We start from the raw sequence: 20,538 nt of genomic DNA, 5'->3' as shown, positions 1-20,538 counted from the left end.
TTGCTGCTTGGCAGTGACTCCACACAACACTAGTGCTGTTGACTTGCTGTGCTTAACCAAGGCTCTTCAGCCTGAGACTATGGTGAGTAAATCGGAGTTGAAACCAGCGCCAGGGTTTGCACCAGATGTACACGGGACCAGGCAAACATGTACTGCACCACTTAATTAAACTCAAACCCACCATCTCCTCTGTCAAGCACTTTTGCCTCTTCCAGCCTGCAAGCACATCCCTGAGCTGCGCCAGGGACACGGCCAGCACTGACCCTGCCTGATGAATTCAGACATTGTGCATCTGGGTTTCTGAGATGTTGCACATGAGTTTGTATAAACCAGGCTCTGTCATTGCTGTTATTGTTTGCATGCTTTTTCTCCTTTTACCTTTTTTTTTCCCCTTATATCCTCCTTAATAGCTTTGCAATCCTATAATGTTGTTTTCTAATTTGATTTTTTTTTGATTTCTAGCTTTAAAATTCTCTAACCAAATTGTTCACCCTATTCATAGAATCGCAGGATTCCAGACTGGTTTGGGTTGGGATCGACCTTAAAGCTCCTCCAGTTCCAGCCCCCTGCCAGGGGGAGGGACACCTTCCACTAGAGCAGGTTGCTCCAAGCCCCTGTGTCCAACCTGGCCTTGAACACTGCCAGGGATGGGGCAGCCACAGCTTCTCTGGGCACCCTGTGCCAGCGCCTCAGCACCCTCACAGGGAAGAGCTTCTGCCTAAAATTCAAGGTTAGGCTAGACAAAATGAACTTGTTCACACCAGTTTAGCTAACCAGTACAATCCCCAGTTGCTGCTCTGTGCTTCTACTTGTAAGTGAATGGAATTGATGGTGTTGATAAATCCGTTTTTTACCCTATATTGGGGTGGGGGTTTTTTTAATATTAAAAGAATTAAAGATTTTAACTATTTTTTCCTTCTTTCTAGTGCATTGTTCTGATTTTCTAACTCTGAAATCACTGGGTCTACCTCGCTTCTCACCCCCAGCCGCCATCCCTGGATGATGATGGATAGAGGGACCTAAATCTCTGGCCTCCCAAGGGCCACACACACCTCGCCAGCTGCCTGCCTCCTGCTTAGCTCATAGAATCCTAGAATCACAGAACAGTTTGGGTTGGAAGTGACCCTCAAAGCTCATCTAGTCCAACCCCACGACCAAGGCACATGCAGCACCGGTGACACGTGCCACGAGGAGCTGTCGGGGTGGTGGGAGCCATCCCTCACGTTCCGCTTGCTGCCAGGGGCATGCCAAACACACACAATCTTTCCAGGATCAGATTTGTGCTCATTGTTTGTGTTTATACATATTTATAAACTCTGTTTCATAGATGTAAACCAGAATTTGCAGTTTTCCCCCCCAACGGGGTTGGCAGAATTAAATAATACTTTCAGTCAATCTTGAGAGCACAACAGTTGAAATCTGTTAAATCTCTCAAACAGCAACGTGCCGTCTCCAGAAGGAAGGTAATAACCATATTTTGCCCTGACATTTATTTTAGTATGACACGTGGTTTATAATGATGTATTTAGGGAGTGCAGCATTGAAACCACATCGAGATATTGTATTTCATAATGGTTTCACATTGTATTATTGGAGTCACACTTCAAATCTGCATTCACAGCCTGATCTGCTCACTCTCTACAGGCTGGCTGCTTCACATTCTGCCTGTGTCGATGTGCTTCGCTCATTACGGTATAAAATAGCGTGTTTGCTCTTTTAAACTGCTCTTGTAAAACCTGACTTGCGGAAATGACAAATACATTACTAAGCACAGCCATTTGATTGTAAATTACCAGCAATTAAAGCTGAAAGGAGTGTTACAAAACAAACGTTACCGTGTGATTAACAACCCTTTGACGTTCCTTCTCTGGAAATGTCAGCTCCTGCAAGACTGACAGAGTGCACCTGGGAAAATCCAACCCAGCCTGAGGCAACGGAGCAGCTCGGGGGTCCGGGGTGCACAGAGCAGTTTTCCAAGCATCAGGATGAGGACAGTGCTGGATCCTTCTGGGTGCATTCCCTTGGAGGGGAGCCTTGAAACCCAGGCACAACTGGATTCTTCACATCAAGGAGATACCAGGTACAACCTGCTCCATGCAAAACTACACAAAGAACTTACAGCGCCATCCTGCTACCACCACGGAATGCAGATTTGTTCCAGTTCCACTGAAATGGAGAACAAATGCACCTAAAACTTACTTCTTTTCAACTACATCCTGATTTTCCATTGTTGATCTGTATTTTTGATCAGCCGCAGGGCAAGAGCTGACTGGTAACTTACCCGTAGTGCAAGAAAACCTGCATTTTGCCATCCCAACACCAACAAAGTTACTTACTTGAGAGGTAAGGAAAACCCAGCTCTGATCTCAAAACCACTCAACACTTGTTCTTTTCCTCACAGGCCAGAGCTAGAACTACAACTCTCAGATTTTAATCAGGATTATTACTTTGAAGCCTGCTAAAGCTGAACTCCAGCTGAGGACCAGTGTACACCAGAACAGCCTGAATGGTTACTCTGGAATTGTGCTCAAACTGCAGCCAAGGTGAGATAGAGAAACTGAATGGGACTGAAAACATCATTTGTTGCAATCCCTGGAGAAGCAGTTGATGACAATTTGACTGCCCCACCACGTACCACATGTTAGGTGCAAACCAGACATACTGCTTTACTGTGAGTTAAGGTTCTGAGGGAGCAATGTGGAATGGGCCTGCCAGTGTCTGATGGAGTGCTGAGTTCTGAGGAGAGGTCGGAAAAGAGGATTTACCTGGTGCCACAGATCAAGGGAATATCCCAGGCAGGCAGACTGGCCAAGAGAAACAAGCAAAAGGCATAAAGGAAGAAATACTTGACTACAAACTAGAACTACAACAGCCCAGCAGTGCTGTGTACCTGAATCATGTCACAGAGTACCAGAAGGGCATGTAAGTGAAAATCCATGTTTGTTGCAAAGAGAGTAAATATGCTGTTGTGTAACTATTGCTGTTGGTTTTGTGAACAAATATACCCACAGAGCTCATATATGGCCCTGGGGGTATTTACAAGCTGTGTAGATGTGGCACTTCGTGACGTGGTTTAGTGGTGGCCTTGGCAGTGCTGGGGAACGGTTCGACTTGGTGATCTTAAAGGTCTTTCCCTGCCTAAATGCTTCTATGGTTGTACAAACAACAAGCATTCCCACAATCCAGACTGATGGTTGTCCATCTGGCACCACTATCAAGGAATGCTGAGCTCTGGATGGTTAGCAAAGTGACTGTGTTCTAACAGTCTCAAAGCAGAAGTTTGCTAAGTGAGCTACAATTACCAGGATGCCTTTTCATACAGCCATGATTCACAAATTAGAAAATTACTTCAAATAATCATAAACCACAAACACAGCAATGGAAGAGCTACATCACTAACAAGTAGGAATGGCTCTGAAAATGCACCTTGTAAAGAACTCTTTGGGAATACAATTAGATTTAAAGTAGTTTAGCATGAAGAAACCGAATCTATTTTTAAACAGAAATGATCAAAATGAATCACACAGATGACTTCAGGGTTGGAAAAACGAATTCTCTGTTTTATCTTGCTGAAAACCATTCGGGTTTGAAGATGATTTGACTGCAGTGGGGGAGCTGCACAGGCCATGCAGCTGCAGCTCGCGCTTCACTCGCACGGATGGCGGATGGGCACGCTCCCTTTCCACAGCCTTTTCATCACTCACTTACCTTTTAAACTGCATCACCCACTGAGATCTTCACGCTGTAGAATCATTCCTAACTCATGCTAAAGAACTCTGAGGTAGGTGCAGCCATAAAATCATTCGGCTCCTGTGCCATTCTGTCTTTACTAGCTTGGAGAGTTTTGTAACACTGTTCTCATGCCCATGATACAGCAGGGGAAACTGAGGCATGGGCAGCGCTGTGATGTGTCCAAAGCCAGGTAATGGTCCCGACTTCTCCAGCAAGCCAATAACAGTCCTGGGAATAGCAGGGATGTATGCCTGTGTATCCCTGTGGTCCCCACAGCACTGCCCAACAGTGCACAGTACACAGGAGTTTGAGGTCATTTTCTGAAACATGTTGTCTGACAACGAATTTTTTACCTTTGCTGATTAAATTCAGGCCACTTGCTAACCAGGTGAGCCAGAATAAATGCTCCAGGAACAGCCACAGGTGAACCAAAACTGGTTTGTGCCATTCAGACTTCTGCTCCCCTTGCAAAGACCTTTCATTCATTGAACAGGTAGCTTTGAACAACCAGTTCAATGAACAAAGGCAAGCGCTGCAAATTCGTTCCAGATCTTGATGAAAAACACACCCCTAGACAGGAAGACTAACAGCTGAGACAGTGATCATGGATCATCCTCCCAGCTCACCTCAGTTTACATCACAGCCTTTCTGTGTTGGTATTGATGATACCAGCATCACAGAACGGGTGCTCTACTTGCGAGAAGAGAAGTGATCACAGAGCTTCCGCTGCAGGCCAGAGACTCTAATTTAAGCCAGGGCTGATGCTGCCAGTGTTGGCTCCTACTCTGTTTCTTATAGAGGAGGTTACAATGGCAAGTGTGCAGACAAGAGAGCAATAGGCAAGGGTAGGAGGACGAGTGGGCTGGGAATTAGCTCATGAAACATGATTTTGTCAGAAGGAGCAATCTTGTCAAAACATGGGTGTTGTGTAAAAATATACGAGATCCTGACAACCCCTCGCTATGTCACAGGAACAAATCCCAGGTTTTATCCCAGCGTACCAGGTGGACTGCTTGGTGTTCCCCTCAGCTCCCTGTGGTGGGAGCACCCCATGGTGCTGGCTGCTGACACGTGCAGAGGCCCTGAGCCCTGGCTATCACAGCTCCGTTACAGGGTAATGAGCACCTTCAGTAACCTGGGTTAAGGCAGCCCCTTCCATTACACCTCCCACCCTCTGCTAAGGTTCCAGTTCCTGTGCTGGGCCAAATCCCACACTGCTCACTACATAAGGAGTCACACCTGAAGCAGCTCAGCTGCTGTGAGGCAGAGGGGGGCATAGTTCTGAAATCACACATGTATATATACACACATACACACATCTATTTGTATCTACTATATGGTGGCAATTGTGGTATACAGAACTACCAGGTGGCAATGCCATGGATGTACAGGCTCTGCCAAGGGAACAGACCATCCAAAATAAAGGCATATGGTAGGACAGCATCACCCCAGCACAACAAAGAAGGCTCAGGGAGACCTTTTAACAGTCTTCCAGTGTCCCTTCCAAGCCATCGTGTGACTCTGTGACTCTACGAATGCAGCGAGCCTGATCCCGGATGCTGTGACTGTTAGAAATCCTGCAGGGGATGTGTGTGAGTGCTGAAGGCACGTGGTGCTGGCAGCGCTCTGCAGAGCTGGCAGCGACAGGGGCCTGGCCTGGGCCACCCTGCACAGCCAGGGTCTCACTGCACCCTCGCTACAAGCTCTGGGCAGCGTGGCTGCCCCAGCCTCTGCCTGTGCCTCCAGCCATCTGTCAGCACGGCACTGCTGCCCTGCATTCCCTGCTGGGCTCTTTACCAGTGGCCGTGGCTTGAACAAGCCCTCCAGCGCAGCAGGAGCACTGGCATCCTTTTTTCAGTACCTATCATCCACAGAGCCAGGAGAAATGGCTGTCACATATGGCAGGAATTCCCTCATCTCAGTACCAATCTGGGAAACCTGCAGTGATCAAAATACTGCAGAAGAAGAGTGTCCTGATTTAGGATCTGTCCAGAAAACAGCACCCACGAAGCAAGTTTTACTGCAGAAGGGCCAGCATAGCAGTGGCCCACTCTACTTTGAGACACTCGAGGATATTTAAATCAGCAAACAGTATTTTTCTAATCCATCACCACTCAACTTGGGGTAGAAATAGCAGAGTTATTCGAGGAGCAGGCTGCCTCGTGTGAAGCAGGAATGGAACAGTGGACACCCTCTGTCCTTCCCCTGCCCGGGCTACCAGCCATTCCTCCCCAGCAGCCGGGTGGGCAGCAGCACGGCTGAAGAGGGCACCAAGTCCAACAACAGTTTGAGGCCACTTCCCTGCATGCTTTGATCCCCTGTTCAAAGCTCTCCTTCAAATAATTCTTACAGGAGATAGACTCCACAGGAATAAGCCCTGCTTCAGGATGCCGCTGAAAGCTAACCATTGCAGCAGAGCTGGTGGTGTGTTTGAATTGTGTCTAAGTGAACTGCATCTGAACTAGAGGGGTCAGTGGTGGTTTTGATTCCCTTTCTGTATGAAGACAGCACCAGGTCTGCAGCAGGCTGGGTGTGCAGGATTCCAGCACCCAGCCCAGCGGGTTCTGGCCTGACTCGGGAGGATGAGCTGGCCCAAAGTCGCTGGGCACAGGCCTGAAGCAAGCAGGGCCCCAGAGAGCAGGAGGGTGCCCAGGCTGCATGGGGACCCTGGTGCTGGGAGCCTTGAAATGGGATCAGCCCAGGATCACTGCTGGTAGGAAGCAGGAGGGTCAGTATTGCATGTGCAGGGCCAGCACGGCTGTGGGGTAGGGGCACTTACTGCTGTGACTGGTTGCTTCTCAGTGCACTGCCCAAGGAGCAGGAGGGCTCACACTTGCACAGCACTAAGCATGAACAGCAAAGCTTTGTTAAAATCACAGCATGATAGTGCTTGGGAACACTCTTGGGCCTTAGACTATGACTGTATCACTAAAGCGTCCCTTCCAACCATTCTGTGATTCTTTGATTCTATGTCTGACATCCAAGACATGTTTTCTACTTCAGCCTTACCCAGGGAAACAATACTGAACATTTCTGACTAGAGCACTACAATAAAATCTTCCCCTCTTATCAGTGAAGGCAATCATTATGAATAAGTAATTTTCCCCTCTCGTAGCTCATGTTCATGGTAAATTAAAACCATTCTTTACATAAATATAAAAGTATTTTAAAGTCTAACCACAGAATTAAACACTAAGAGCCAAAAAATGTCTTTGGTATCTTCAAAACAGAAGTGAGTACCTACCGAGCTCTGCAGGTAGCTCTTTTATAGGATTCCTCTCTAAAAGCAGAGTTTTCAATTGCCTTTTCAATGAAACAGAAAAGAGACTGTAAGAGCAAAGTTCATTTAATTAAATACAAACACAAGAACAGTTTTGCACCTTAATTTTTTTTGCCTTGCTTTTGTTTCCTACTACAGAAAGGGCTCCACAGGCAAATCCACACTTCTCCATCACTAACATCAGTGCTGGAAAACGGCACACCCCAAAGCTTTCTGGAACAGCCATCTGAAGTTGGCATTTATGCCCATTTATTATGTACTACTTCAATATTTAGCATTTGATCTTTCCCTGCAAAGCCTGCTTATCCCTTTAAAGTCTGATACTGACTGCTCCAATTATAAACACATCATTTCCAGTTGTTTATCATCTTGCTGAGCTTCAGCTGTTTGGGTTGTTGAGTGCATTCCTCAGGCTAAATTTGAGCTATAGCTGCTCAGCCATTCTTGATAATGAGATTAGAAAGAAATATGCCCTACTTGTACTTCATTGCATCAGCTTCTTTCTTTGAGAAGCTCCAGTGTTCCTATTCTTGGACGCAGCCGAGAAGCTTGGCACGGGTCACGTACGACATTCATGGCATTTATGTCCCACACAAGATAATATTTTTTTGATATATCTGAAAATCTGTTAACATTTAGACAAATCCTAAGTTTCTGAGAAAATGTCAGCACGCCCCTGCTCGAAAACAATGGCATTGTCAGGGAAATGCTGGAGCTGCTGAATACACCCTTGTCTGGAGCGTCTCCGATGGGAACCTCTGGGCACTGCAGGTTCAGGATACAGGGATGCCTCATCCATATGAAGGGAGGTCATCAGCACACAGCCACTGACACCCAGGCAGCTCTGAAATGGGAACTACACAGACATCACACAGACATCCCCCAATCCTATCTCCTCATTTCTGATTGCTTCATTTTGCCATTTTAACAGCATTCTTGCAAACAGCTTTTAATATCCAGCAACAAACCAGCTCAAATGATATTCTATAGGCAAGGTGCTGGGTTTATTCACTTGTGCTGCGATCTGATTTGTTTACTGTTAAAATGCAGCAAAACAAACAAGAAGAGAGCTCCGTAGTGTCTGTCATAATATTTCTTTACCTAGGAAGGAAAAACAAACCAAATATTTTGGCAGCTGCTCAGCACCGGATTCACATTTGTGGCAATATTTTAAGACATTTCAATTCAGTCAAGAAACACGAGTGCTGTGTTCACGTATGCCTGTCTGGAGAGGAGTCTTCAACTGCACTTATCGGAAAAAGTGATTTCAGACTCTGAAACCTAAATTTCCCTGCAGCTGGAGGCACCACGGTATGGGCAGCCCCACTGCCTCAGGGCAGACTGTTAGACCTTAGAGCAGCTCCAGTGCCTAAAGGGGCTCCAGGAAACCTGGAGAGGGGCTTTGGACAAGGGCCTGTAGGGACAGGACAAGGGGAATGGCTTTAACCTGCCAGAGGGGAGACTGAGATGAGCTCTGAGGCAGCAGCTCTTCCCTGTGAGGGTGCTGAGGCGCTGGCACAGGGTGCCCAGAGAAGCTGTGGCTGCCCCATCCCTGGCAGTGTTCAAGGCCAGGTTGGACACAGGGGCTTGCAGCAACCTGCTCTAGTGGAAGGTGTCCCTGCCCATGGCAGGGGGTTGGAGCTGGAGGAGCTTTCGGTCCCTTCCAACACAAACCAGTTTGGGATTCTATGTGTACATGTCTACATGCCCATGGCTGATCCCTGCCCAGCCACACATCCAGATCACACAGGGATTTGTGGAGAGCAGAGTGTCAGAGTGGCACTTTCCCTGCCTGCACACCAGGCCAGACACCATTTCCACAAGTGTTTCCAATGGTTTTGTTTGACCTGGAGACACTTTAATCATAATATCTATTAAAATCAGTGAAAGGTTCATGAACTGCTTGAATGGACAATCCATCGGGCCCCAAACTAGCACAGTGTTTCACTGAGATGAAAACTACACTTTGGGCTGCTTCCAGAAAAGCATACCCGAAGAATTACCAAACATCTTAAAATACAGCTTACGCCTCAACACATAATAAGGATAAAATGCAACTAAGTAATATTCAGTGAATATTTCTGATGGACATTTTCCAAAAGCTGAGCTGCTGCTTGAAGTCAATGTAAAAATACAAACAAGATAAAGCGTGACACATGCAGGGACTGATGACTGACACATTATGTTGGAGGAAGATGCACACAGAGAATATCTTCATCTCAAAGAATCTCAACCACTCATGCAACGATGAGGATAGTATTCTAATATGGTTTGTAAATTGTATCAGTCCTGTCCAATTGAATTTAGGAAAGCTGTATTTAAAAGATTTGAAAACATCATTAAACTTGACATTTTCCAGCTATTCTTAGAGGGATAAATTTTGTTTACTGTATTTTTCTAATCACAAGTTGAATATATAACGATTCACAAACAAGAGATCTTAAAATACCTTTAAGCACCTTGTTTCAATCACAAGATACCATGAAACTCTTGGTTTTTTATTCTGGAATATTCTGTAGCATATCCTGGTCAAGGGTTGCCTGCCTTTCCTCCTCACAGAGAAAGGTTTCTTTCAGAACCACAACTGCAAACTGGTTGGTCTTTTAACTTCCAGTAAGAAAGTAATTTCTTTGTTTCTGTTAATTACAATATGTTGTTATTTGTGGTCTTCCACTTCTGGAGTGAGGAGCAGGGAATTGTCCAAGGACATGATAAAAGCCTGGTGGGAATTTAGCTTTGGTGATCACAGTGACATGAGAGTGAGTGTGCTTTCCAGGGTCACCACAACATGGTGTACTTCCTTCCCTGCATGCTCCATCCAAACCACTGACAGCCAAATAATCCTTCCAACAGGTAATACCATGGCAGACAACCAGCACAAACAGATTAACGGGTAACTCTCCTTCATGTCACTTGGGAGTGACACGAGGTTTGTAACGGCGGGTCCCCATTTTCACCTCACCCACAACACTAAAAATAGTCACCTACAGCTAATTAAAATGAAGCTGGTGCAAAACCTCAGTGGAAAGACAACCAGGTCTTGCCTTTCTAAGGTTCAAAGGGTGTAGAATTCATTGTGTAATATTAATTGGGCCTTTCAGTTCATGTGAGTTTTAGCAAACACAATTAAGCCTATTTACCGCTTGCCTGCACTGAGGTCAACGCCAAACAAATGCATATAAAAGTCTGACTGTTACAATGAAATTACAGTAGGGGAAAGAGAAGACAAATACAATTGTTATTAAATTATCTGTCTGACCAATGATCTTACCTGTGGAAACCGATTCCAGGGGGAAGAGCTTTAATCTTGTTATAGCGGAGATCCAGCCAAACAAGATGTGGCAGCTTTTGAAACAAATCCTCGGGAAGCGTGGATATGACATTTCCTTCCAGATGAAGGTACTAAGAGAAAAACAGAAACATGTTTTAAATCCAGAAGGAGAGGGGCTGTTCCTTGGCATGCAACATCGAATGTGAAAACTGTGAACTGCTCTATATTTTTGTGGAACGAACGCTATTAAAGGGGATTAGAGGATACACAACTATGAATTACACAGGGAGTGATTTATTTAAGGACTTTTTGTTAAAAAGTCCGGGGATTAAAGATCATAGCTAAGAATCTGTAGCTTTTCCACTCATCTGGCCCTTAACTGCTCTCTGCTACGCTTAAATCAAGGGTAGAACTACTCATAACAATTTACTCACCTTTATGTTGGGCAATCTGTACATTTCCTCAGTAAGATGCTTGATATTTTTTCTGCTGACATCAAGAGTGCTTGAAGATGACAGCAGACACTCCTCAGCAGCTTTCCTGATCTCTTCTGATGAATCAGAAACAGGAGAATTTCTCTTGTTGAGATGCTGATCTCCCAAATTGTCGCCGCTGCTGTAAAGCTCTTCAGAATAGCTGTCACCCATCTGTCAGCAGGCCTGGAATACCAGCTCAGGAATCCAAAGTGACCATGTGAAGGCAAGTCATGAGCTGGGAAAAAACAACAACGTATTTTGGAATAGGAGCATACACAAAGCAAGTTGTTTTTTTATATTATTAATTTGCAGATTATCCCCACTGCTATGTATGGTATGAAACAGCCAAATTGGTGTTTTTATGTATACACTTACAATAATGGTACAAGGAAGCTGTGGCTGCCCCATCCCTGGCAGTGTTCAAGGCCAGGTTGGACACAGGGGCTTGGAGCAACCTGCTCTAGTGGAAGGTGTCCCTGCCCGTGGCAGGGGGTTGGGACTGGATGAGCTTTAAGGTCCCTTCCAACACAAACCAGTCTGGGATTCTGTGATTCATCAGAATCATAGAACAAACCAGGTTGGAAAAGACCTTTAAGCTCATCCAGTCCAACCGTTCCCAGCACTGCCAAGGCCACCACTAACCCCTGGCACTGAGGCCTCGGCTACACGGTGTGTGAACACTTGCAGGGACGGTGACTCCAGCCCTGCCCTGGGCAGCCTGTTCCAATGCCTGAGCACCCTCTGGGGAAGGAATTGTTCCTCAGCTCCATCTAAACCTGCCCTGGTGCAGCTTGAGGCCGTTTCCTCTTGTCCTATTGTTTGTTACTTGAGAGAAGAGACCAACACCCAAATAATATGTATTTGAAGGCACGGTAAATAACAAAAATCACTAACCAGCCCTTGTGGCCACATTTCCCCCACATCGTGTCATACGCAAGTTTGGGAGCAGCACTGACATACACGTACACAATAACTCACAGAATCATCATAGAATCCCAGACTGGTTTGGGCTGGAAGGGACCTTAAAGCTCATCCAGCTCCAACCCCTGCCACGGGCAGGGACACCTTCCACTAGAGCAGGTTGCTCCAAGCCCCTGTGTCCAACCTGGCCTTGAACACTGCCAGGGATGGGGCAGCCACAGCAGCTCTGGGCACCCTGTGCCAGTGCCTCAGCACCCTCACAGGGAAGAGCTTCTGCCTCAGAGCTCATCTCAATCTCCCTTCTGGCAGGTTAAAGCCATTCCCCTTGGCCTGTCCCAGAAGTGACCTCCCTGCTGACAGCACTGCCCTGCCAGGCCTTCGGGCTCGTCCCTCCCCAGCTCTACGAGCTGCAGCCCCTCGCTGGCGGTACGGAGCGCGGCAGGCGCTGGAGGGTGTGGGCACCAGGAGGGTCTCGGCTGTGCTGGGTCAGAGCCCGCCCCATCGCTCGGTGCGGAGCCGGTGCAGCCCCACAGCACCCGCCCGTGCCGAGGACGTGGCAGCCGCGTCTCCGTGGAGCAGCACCCAGCCGCTCCTCCGCCGGGGCTCCCGCAGGCCCGCGCCGCGCAGGACCGGCGGCGGCTCCACCGGTGCTACACCCGGCTCAAACCGAACCCGCTCCTGCGGCGGTCTGTGCCATCTCCGCTGGTTTCAGCGGGTGCCGGCGGCGCTGCCCTGCTCTGTACCTCCGGGCCGGGCCCGCCTGCCCGGCGCACACCGCCCGCCGCAGTGCTCCCGTGCTCCGCTCCGCCGACGGGCGGCGGCACCGGCCGCGGGGTGCCCGGGCCGGGGCAGGGCCGGCTCCGAGGCGCAGGCGCGGCCGCGGTCCCGGTCCCCGCTCAGGCCGCCGTCTCGCCGGCCCGCGTCTCCGCGGCAACGGGCAGCGCCGCCCGCCCGCCGCGCGGGCACAGCGCGGGGCCGCCGGGCCCGCACCGCCGAGCATCGCGCCGGAGCCTCGGTCTGCCCCGCAGGGCGGGAAGCATCCCCCGCCCAGGCAGCGGGGCTGGAGCTGGGTGAGCCTTAAGGCACCTTCCAATACAGACCACTGCGATTCCAGAGCCCACACCCACCGCATCCCTCACCCCAGCCCTCTTGGCAGGTTTCTCTCTTTGGGGAAGGACACATCCGCAGTACGAGAAACGAGCCAGCCCTCACAGGAAAACCATCCCCACATCGCAGCCCCACCAGGGCAGTCACAGGCTGTCGCTGAAGCAGCAGCATCCCTGCAGAGGCTCTGCACAGTGGGGTGAATAACACTATGATTAGCCAGGGGTCATACCAGCCTGAAATAAAATATGTTCTTAATTAGCAAGATGGTAGAAATCCATTACTGAGACATGAGAAGTGCTTAATCTTATGAAGCCGGATAATTATGTTCCCAGTGACCTGACCAAGTGTGATCAGCAGCGCTGGTGGGGTTTTAAATACACAAAACTAATTTTAGAATTTAGATACATGATATTTTGGGGTTTTTGCTGGCTTATACCCTGCTTATTAAACCAAATGAGAAAAGAAAGCTATTTTAGTGGGATTTCTTTAGAAGCTATTTCCTTACGGAAGGATTATTTATTTGTAGAAGAGAAACTGACCCATTTTATTATAGTCTGTAACCTCAAATGCATATTGCACTCCATAGGAAAGAAGATCTTGCTGACTGCTAGAACCATCACACAGCAAAATACAAAATAGACAGCCTTGGCAATAATATTTTGAGGCAAACAGGTGAAACTCTTGTTAGATCCCATGCTCATGTAGTGCCTTCTGCAGCAAGCACAGCTGGAGGCGGGAGCATTTCGAGCTGCCAGAGATGCTGCATTAGTGCAAAGCTTTGATTCCACTGAGCTTAGAATTGTTCCCACCTTGGCTCGGTTGAACAATTCCCTTGTTCAGGAACTTCTGACCTCCACAGACTATCCGCGCAGGAGCCTGTTTTGTAGTGGAGCCTGCTGAACCTTGAAAACTTCCCTTTTACAGAAAGTCTCTGAATTTGGAGAGAAAATCCTGTTGTCCTGCAGTGACCTGCAGTACTGCTGCGTTCCTGGGAACAGTTGGCTTACATGAGGAACTAAACAGGCCTAAATCTTCACATTTGCTTTGTCACAGGGCCACAAGCTTCTGAAAAGAGCATAACCAGGGCTGAATAAGACAAAGCACCTATCCCTCAGCTTGAATGCATCTCCACTTCGGAAACACAGATTCCACTAACTAGGCTGCTACTGCTGCTTTTAGAAGAGAGCAGGTACAATGGGTAATTCTATTATGCTTTTCCTGGAATAGATTTTCTTTGAGGCTACTGAGGTGCTTAAATCCTAATTATGAGCAATATTTACGAGCCAGAGGGCAAAGTTTATGAAGGCTAAAAATGGATCAGTGGCGAAGCTGTACTGAAGTGTTGCTTGGCACTTGTTTATGCAAACCCCAAAATACTTCAGATGATTTTATTTAAGACAAGAAAATACATTAGGATTGAAACCAATGACATCATTCCCTCAATTAAAGAGATAATTAGTTTAGCTGGTTTTGATCTCAGCATTCTGTTTAGAACTCTCTAACACAACAGTAATAGAGAAACATTTTCATGGCCATTTCAGGGAGAGCAAGCGAATCTGCAAAGATACTCAACTTAGGGAATCATCTTGAACAGGACTTACAATGTTGCTTGTCAAATCTCATTGTCTGGTTTTTCCTCCTCACTGAAGCTTGGGTCCTCTGTGCACCACCAGCACAGTACCATAACACCACTTCTTCAACGTGACAGTATCTAGGCAGATTTTATCCTGATGAGAAGGCAAGAGAAAGAATAGGTCGGAAGTCAATAAATAGGTTCATTTTACAAGCTTCACTCACAAAGCAACAGCCAGAACGTGCGTCCCACTGCACACACCACTGTCGGGTTGGTTACTGCGTCCTCAGATTGCTGAACTCCCTGCTCGTGAGTTCACTTCACAGGCTCATCCTGCTGAGCCGGGGAGCTCTTTGGGCACCCAGTGCCAGTACCCAAGGAAATCCTTTACAAATACAACCACAGCAACAAAAGCATCAATAAAGTTGGCGTGTGAGATGGCAAACATGCAATATGCTGTATGGATTGTTTCTGATCTTGAGGGTAACTGAGGGGTTCTGGGGGTTTTTCGGTTGACTCAATCAAAAGATACATATATATTTAATTCTTTTAAAGGATGCCAATCTCTGAGAAGACCAAGCTGGGGCACTGATCTCCTGGTCAGGACCTATTCATACAGAGGACTCAGAACCAAATATTCTGGGGCAGACACTGAACTGCAGCCGTCCTTTCTCCCTAGCCCTGGTTTCAAGGATGCTGCACTTCAAATGCACCAGTACCCACAGAGCAGAGGACACTGCCCCAAGCATCATCACACATTGCCCTGGCACTAAAGCGCAGCAGCCAGATGCCTCCTACCACCCAGCAACAGCCTGCACAGGGTTCTGTCCACCTTCATCCAAACCTCCCAGGGCACCATGAGGCAAACCCGAGGTCCTCACAGCACTTTGTCACCACTATTACATATGTCAATGCCACCAACACTCCTCCACAGCACTGCAGGTTGATGTGGGTGACTGAATGAAACGTGCCAGAGATCCTCAAGCAGAGGAGTTGTTGGATTATGGACTCCAAGGGCACCACATCCCCTGACAGAGGTGCCGCAATAACCAAGCTCCAGAGAGGAGTGCTCAGCTTCCCTGCCCAGCTGCTGGTTCAGGTTGGCAGGCACCTGTGTTACAGACGTTTAACTCTCATTTGACTTCAGATAAGTCAGGAAGCAAAGTTCTTCCTCATCTTTCTAAAGTAAGAGCTATTAAATAATATCAGAAATGTCATTGTTTTCTACATCAAACTACTCTCTACCAAATTATGAGGCTTTTAATACTCCCATAAGTGAAAGAACTGAGTGAATTCTAAGAATGCATCTTATTAAAATATACTAACATATGTTCTTAATTTCCAAGTGAAACATTTGGTTAACCTAAATAAATAAATAACATAAGCAGGAAAGTGAACAGACATGTAAACAAAAGGAGGCAGAAGTCACTATAAATTTAAAGGGCTGAATTGCTCAAACAGCACCAGAAATAAAACCACTCTTTGCCAGGATTAGGCAACAGAAAGCATTGCAGAATACAGAAAATCAAGCAGGATATCTATTTTGTGCTGTAAAAGGCTAAACCAAAGCAAGTACCTGAACTAGCACAGCCTTACCTGCCAGCTTAGGAGGAAGAAGGGGGGTAGAGAGAGCAGGAGGCAGCACTTTCATCACCGAAGGGGTTTGAGCACCTGCTGGTAATAGGCTTGTAATCCCTGCACTGCAGCTGGCACTGGGGGACGAGAGGAGCCCCGCTCTGCCCTGAAGGGTGCTGTGACCCTCCTGCTGCCAGCTTGGCTGAGCTTCCAGCTGTAGGGCTGCTCAGCAGCCATTCTGTGTGTGCTGCTGCAGAGGGACCTGATGGAGGAGGTTGTTGGTTAACTGGGGTGGTGTCAAAAGGCTCTGAGGCAGCTGGATCACAGTGATTACTATTAGCATCTTTAAAAATAGAGTTGGCACTACTTACAGAAACACTAATTATAGGCAAATATGTGACATTTCCCCCTTATGTAATGTTTATTGAAAGAATGATGTGTTCTTTCGGAGGGATTGCTTAAAATAAACATAGGCTTTTCTCTGTTGTCTTTCTCCTTGATGGAGAAGCATGTGAATTTTAAGGATTATGGTAATATTCTTTTCATCACCTTAAACACGTTGCGATTATAGCTGTTATATTCAGTAAAGGGCTTTTAAGAGGAATGTAATATCATGGTATATTGCCCCCCTTGTTTCTATGCCTAAATCAGGAGTGTCTTACTTGCCTCTGCAGTTTTGTGGTAATTGGTAGTGGTTTTGTTTAGAAACCATTTTCATCAGCCCACTGAGCACAGATACCCTAAAGAAGGTAATGCTGCTTCAGGCAGGTCTGTTTCTGTTTACACTGGTTTTATTCAGGATAACTTCACTGACACCAGGGAACTTGATCCTGACTTATGGTGATGAAAGAAGGTGTAGAGCAGGACAATGACACCTTTATCTCTGCCAGTGATGCCCTTGTTGATGTCACTTCTGCCATTCCACGGGCAAAGGCATCAAGAAACGTGGTGTACTGAAACCCTCCCCTGGCATCAGGACAATCACATCCTCTTTTCCCATTCTTTTTTCCTACACCACATCCTGCAGGTTTCTTGGAACAAGACTATGATTCTGTGCTATGGATTTCCCTTGTCTGAATCTTAGAGGGAATAAGAGACAAACAACAATAGAGTGACAGATGGACAGCAGCATTTAACAGCCTCTTTCATACTTTGCTAAGGCAGGAGACGGGGAGGAGTGGAGGCTGAGAGCTCGGCCATTTGCAGTGTGTTGGAAACCAAACCTACCCTAAACAAAGCAACACTTACTGCCTTGTGCAGGAGTGTTCAGTCTTTTTATTTGAGAGCTACTCTTCCTGATTTCTCAAAGAAATCTCCTTTAAGAACTATTCTTTGCCTTTGGAAAACTGTGCTTAAATTATAGGCTCCACTTGTGATCTTTTCCAACTTCCAGGCTCTCAAATAATGACTAACTGCAAATTTTGCGTGAAGAGCACAATAACCAAGATATCCATTTCAAACCATGCCGTGAGAGAAAACAGCATAAGGTTTAAATTAAAACCCAGGGAGCATTGCCTCAGGAATTACGCAAGCCCTTTTCTGAGGGTGTCACAGAGACAATCCAATGCTAAACACTGTCACTTATCATTTCCGATGTGGTCCATCACCACGGTAAGTTATTTCTGAGAGATGCAGTTAATGAGACATTTCCATTTAACAGGCCATGAAAAGCAGCATATTACAGTGTGTTACAGCTCAGCGTTCTGTGAGGTCTGTGGTGACCTGGGGTGAATTTGCCTTCTGAGGAGCTCTGCAGCAATGCCAGGATTTATCACTGGCAGGAGAGCAGGAACTCATCAGAGCTGGCGACACACAAGCACGGGTTATTTCAGCAATGTGGCTTTTCCACTGCACAGCGATGCACCGAACAGAAACACAGCAGAAGGCTCCTCATCGGGGCTCACCCTCACTGTACGTGCACGCTTCATGCGGCAGAACCAGCGGCTGCAGCTTTCATTACCTGCCTCTCCTGCCTGCTGGAAGGTGATGCCACAGGCCCAGTAGTTTATGGTCTAGAGGAAGGTGTCCCTGCCCATGGCAGGGGGTTGGAACTGGATGAGCTTTAAGGTCTCTTCAACCCAAACCAGTCTGGGATTCTATGGTTCTATGATTTCAGGCCTAAACAACCAACTTCAGACTTTTATTCTCTGTATCACAACATCCCATGTGACATCTTCAGTAAAGACCTTGAGACTGAGGAAGCCTCTAAAATACAGTGGAACATCTGCACAAGAGAAACATTGGCTTTCCAAGCTACCCACTAATTTAAATCAAGTCCTTATTTTATTACAATAGTTGAATAAGAATCAACGGAGATGCCTTCACATTAATAAGATTAAAGATTGGTAGTGAGTCCTCCTGATGGATTTAGGGTGAAATATTTGTGCTTTCAGAACTAAACCCAATGTGGGTAGAGGCTGGGCCATGCCATAACTCTGTGCCTTTCACTGAATCACAGAATCGAGACTGGTTTGTTTTGGAAGGGACCTTAAAGCTCATCCAGTTCCAACCCCTGCCACGGGCAGGGACACCTTCCACTAGAGCAGGTTGCTCCAAGCCCCTGTGTCCAACCTGGCCTTGAACACTGCCAGGGATGGGGCAGCCACAGCTTCTCTGGGCACCCTGTGCCAGCGCCTCAGCACCCTCACAGGGAAGAGCTTCTGCCTCAGAGCTCATCTCGATCTCCCCTCTGGCAGGTTAAAGCCATTCCCCTTGTCCTGTCCCTACAGGCCCTTGTCCAAAGCCCCTCTCCAGGTTTCCTGGAGCCCCTTTAGGCCCTGGAGCTGCTCTAAGGTCTCCCCTTCAGGAGCCTTCTCTTCTCCAGGCTGCCCCAGCCCAGCTCTCTCAGCCTGGCTCCAGAGCAGAGCTGCTCCAGCCCTCGCAGCAGCTCCGGGGCCTCCTCTGGCCTCACTCCAACAGCTCCACGTCCCTCTTGTGCTGTTGCCCCAGAGCCGGATCAGGACTACAGGGGGGGATCTCCCCAGAGCGCAGCAGAGGGGCAGGATCCTCTCCCTCGACCTGCTGCTCATCCCGTGTGGGATGCTGCCCAGCACATGGGGGGCTCTGGCCTCTCTCATTAGTGCCCATGTAGGAGCTTACACACACCTGAGCTGTGCGAGCGCTGCCGGCGGGGCCGCTGCCGCTGAGCTGCCCCCGGCGCCGGGCAGCCCCGGGGAGCGGCGGGGCCGGGATCACACCCGCGGGCGCGGCCTCCATCCCCCGCCCCGCCCCAGCCGCACCTGCGGGCGGTGCCGTTGCCGTCCCGCCGCCGGGGGCGCTGCGCCGAGGGCGGCCCGGCCCCGCCCCGCCCCGCTCCCGCCCCCCGCCTCCCGGCGCTGCGGCCGCCGGCTCCCGCCGCCCGCCGGGCTCCGCTCTCTCGGCTCCGCCGCGCTCCGCTCCGCCGCGCTGTGGCAGCCCCCGCGGGCAGGGCACGGGAGGCGGCGGCGCCGGGCGCTGCCATGCGGGCTGGCGGCTGAGGGCGGCGGCGGGGCTGGTGCCGGCCGCGGGAGCCGGCGGGCAGCGGCGCGCAGGGCATGCCATCCGCCTCGCCCCGATGTTTCACTGGGGCAAGTGGAAGAAGAGGATGGGAGCGAGCGCCTCCTCCTCCAAGAGACCGGTCTTCGACGAGCGGGAGGACGGTGAGTGCGGGCCGGGATCCGGGATGGCGAGCCCTGCCCCGGGATGCCGAGCTCCGGGATACTGAGCTCCGGGGTGCCCGGGGATGCCCATCCCTGTCCCGGATCGTATACCCAGCCCCGGGATGCCCCGGAATGCCGATCCCAGCCCAGCATGCCCGGAATGCTGAGCCCTTCAATGCCCAGCTCCGGGATGCCCCAGGATGCCTCAGGGCGCTCTACCCAGCTCTGGGATGCCCTAGGATGCCCATACCCGGGATGCCGAACCCATTCCCGGATGCCCAGCCCCGGACCTGTTGAGCCCCGCTCCACTCGGCTCGGTGGGTCCCAGCAGCGCCGTACGAGCCCGAGGTCCGCGGGTCCGGTCTCGGTGCGGGTTTGCCCGTGGGGCGCAGGGAGCGGAGCCCCGGCAGCTCACAGAGACGGGGCAGCCGGTGTTGAAATACCGGGTAATGGGGGAGCGGACAGCGAGGGGACCGTTTAGCAGTGAAGTTTCAACCTGTGTAAGGAAATCTGTGGCTTTAACACAGAAACATCAAGCGCAGCTGGTCATCAACTCCTAAACACTGTGTGTCACCGCGGGAAGGCTGCGTTGGCTTTGTTGTAGAAATACACCATGAAATGCCACGGTTACACGAGACTCCTCAGCTGCAGGGTGGTATTTCAGAGGAGCAGAGGAGGGAAGCTTGGACTATGGGTGCGGGAAGCCTCGGGAGTGGTGGATGGGTTGCTGGACTGCCTGGAGCAATCCAGGTATATAGAGCATGCTGTGCTGGCCCTAGGGCACCCACTGAGCTCTGGCTAAAATCCCTGAGTGCTCAGGGTGATGGGGTTTTGCACTGGATAAACTTGGAGTTATATATGTTAATCTTGGAGTTCTATATGATAATCTGAGTCTTCAAGCCTGGTGATGTTGCTTCCATGAGCCCTGTATCTGCCAGCATCCCCTTGGTGAGAGTGGCCAAACC

At 48.9% G+C, this 20,538-nt stretch overlaps 2 protein-coding genes across 6 annotated transcripts in view; one reads left to right on the top strand and one right to left on the bottom strand.

The window, feature by feature from the left end:
• Window positions 1-14,442, bottom strand: part of LRRC27 (leucine rich repeat containing 27) — a 32,154-nt gene extending 17,712 nt beyond the window's left edge. For 4 of the 5 annotated variants that reach the window (XM_030488567.1, XM_030488565.1, XM_030488568.1 and 1 more), the window contains exons 1-4: window positions 12,424-12,542; window positions 10,718-10,994; window positions 10,284-10,414; window positions 6,977-7,035 (exon numbers count right to left, since the gene is read on the bottom strand). In XM_030488567.1, coding sequence (XP_030344427.1) covers window positions 6,977-7,035; window positions 10,284-10,414; window positions 10,718-10,930 — 403 coding nt within the window. In that variant the 5' untranslated portion in view covers window positions 10,931-10,994; window positions 12,424-12,542. Of the gene's footprint in view, window positions 1-6,976; window positions 7,036-10,283; window positions 10,415-10,717; window positions 10,995-12,423; window positions 12,543-14,388 lie in introns of those variants that run through there. The other variant, XM_030488566.1, reaches the window with a different exon arrangement.
• Window positions 14,443-19,197: 4,755 nt separating this feature from the next.
• Window positions 19,198-20,538, top strand: part of STK32C (serine/threonine kinase 32C) — an 86,284-nt gene continuing 84,943 nt past the window's right edge. Inside the window, exon 1 of the mRNA XM_030488309.1 lies at window positions 19,198-19,573. Coding sequence (XP_030344169.1) covers window positions 19,489-19,573 — 85 coding nt within the window. The 5' untranslated portion in view covers window positions 19,198-19,488. The remainder of the gene's footprint in view (window positions 19,574-20,538) is intronic.

Source organism: Strigops habroptila, chromosome 5, assembly GCF_004027225.2.
Source record: "Strigops habroptila isolate Jane chromosome 5, bStrHab1.2.pri, whole genome shotgun sequence".
Lineage (NCBI taxonomy): Eukaryota > Metazoa > Chordata > Aves > Psittaciformes > Psittacidae > Strigops > Strigops habroptila.
The sequence above is the reverse complement of the archived record's forward strand: the minus strand, read 5'-3'. Positions and strand labels throughout refer to the sequence as shown.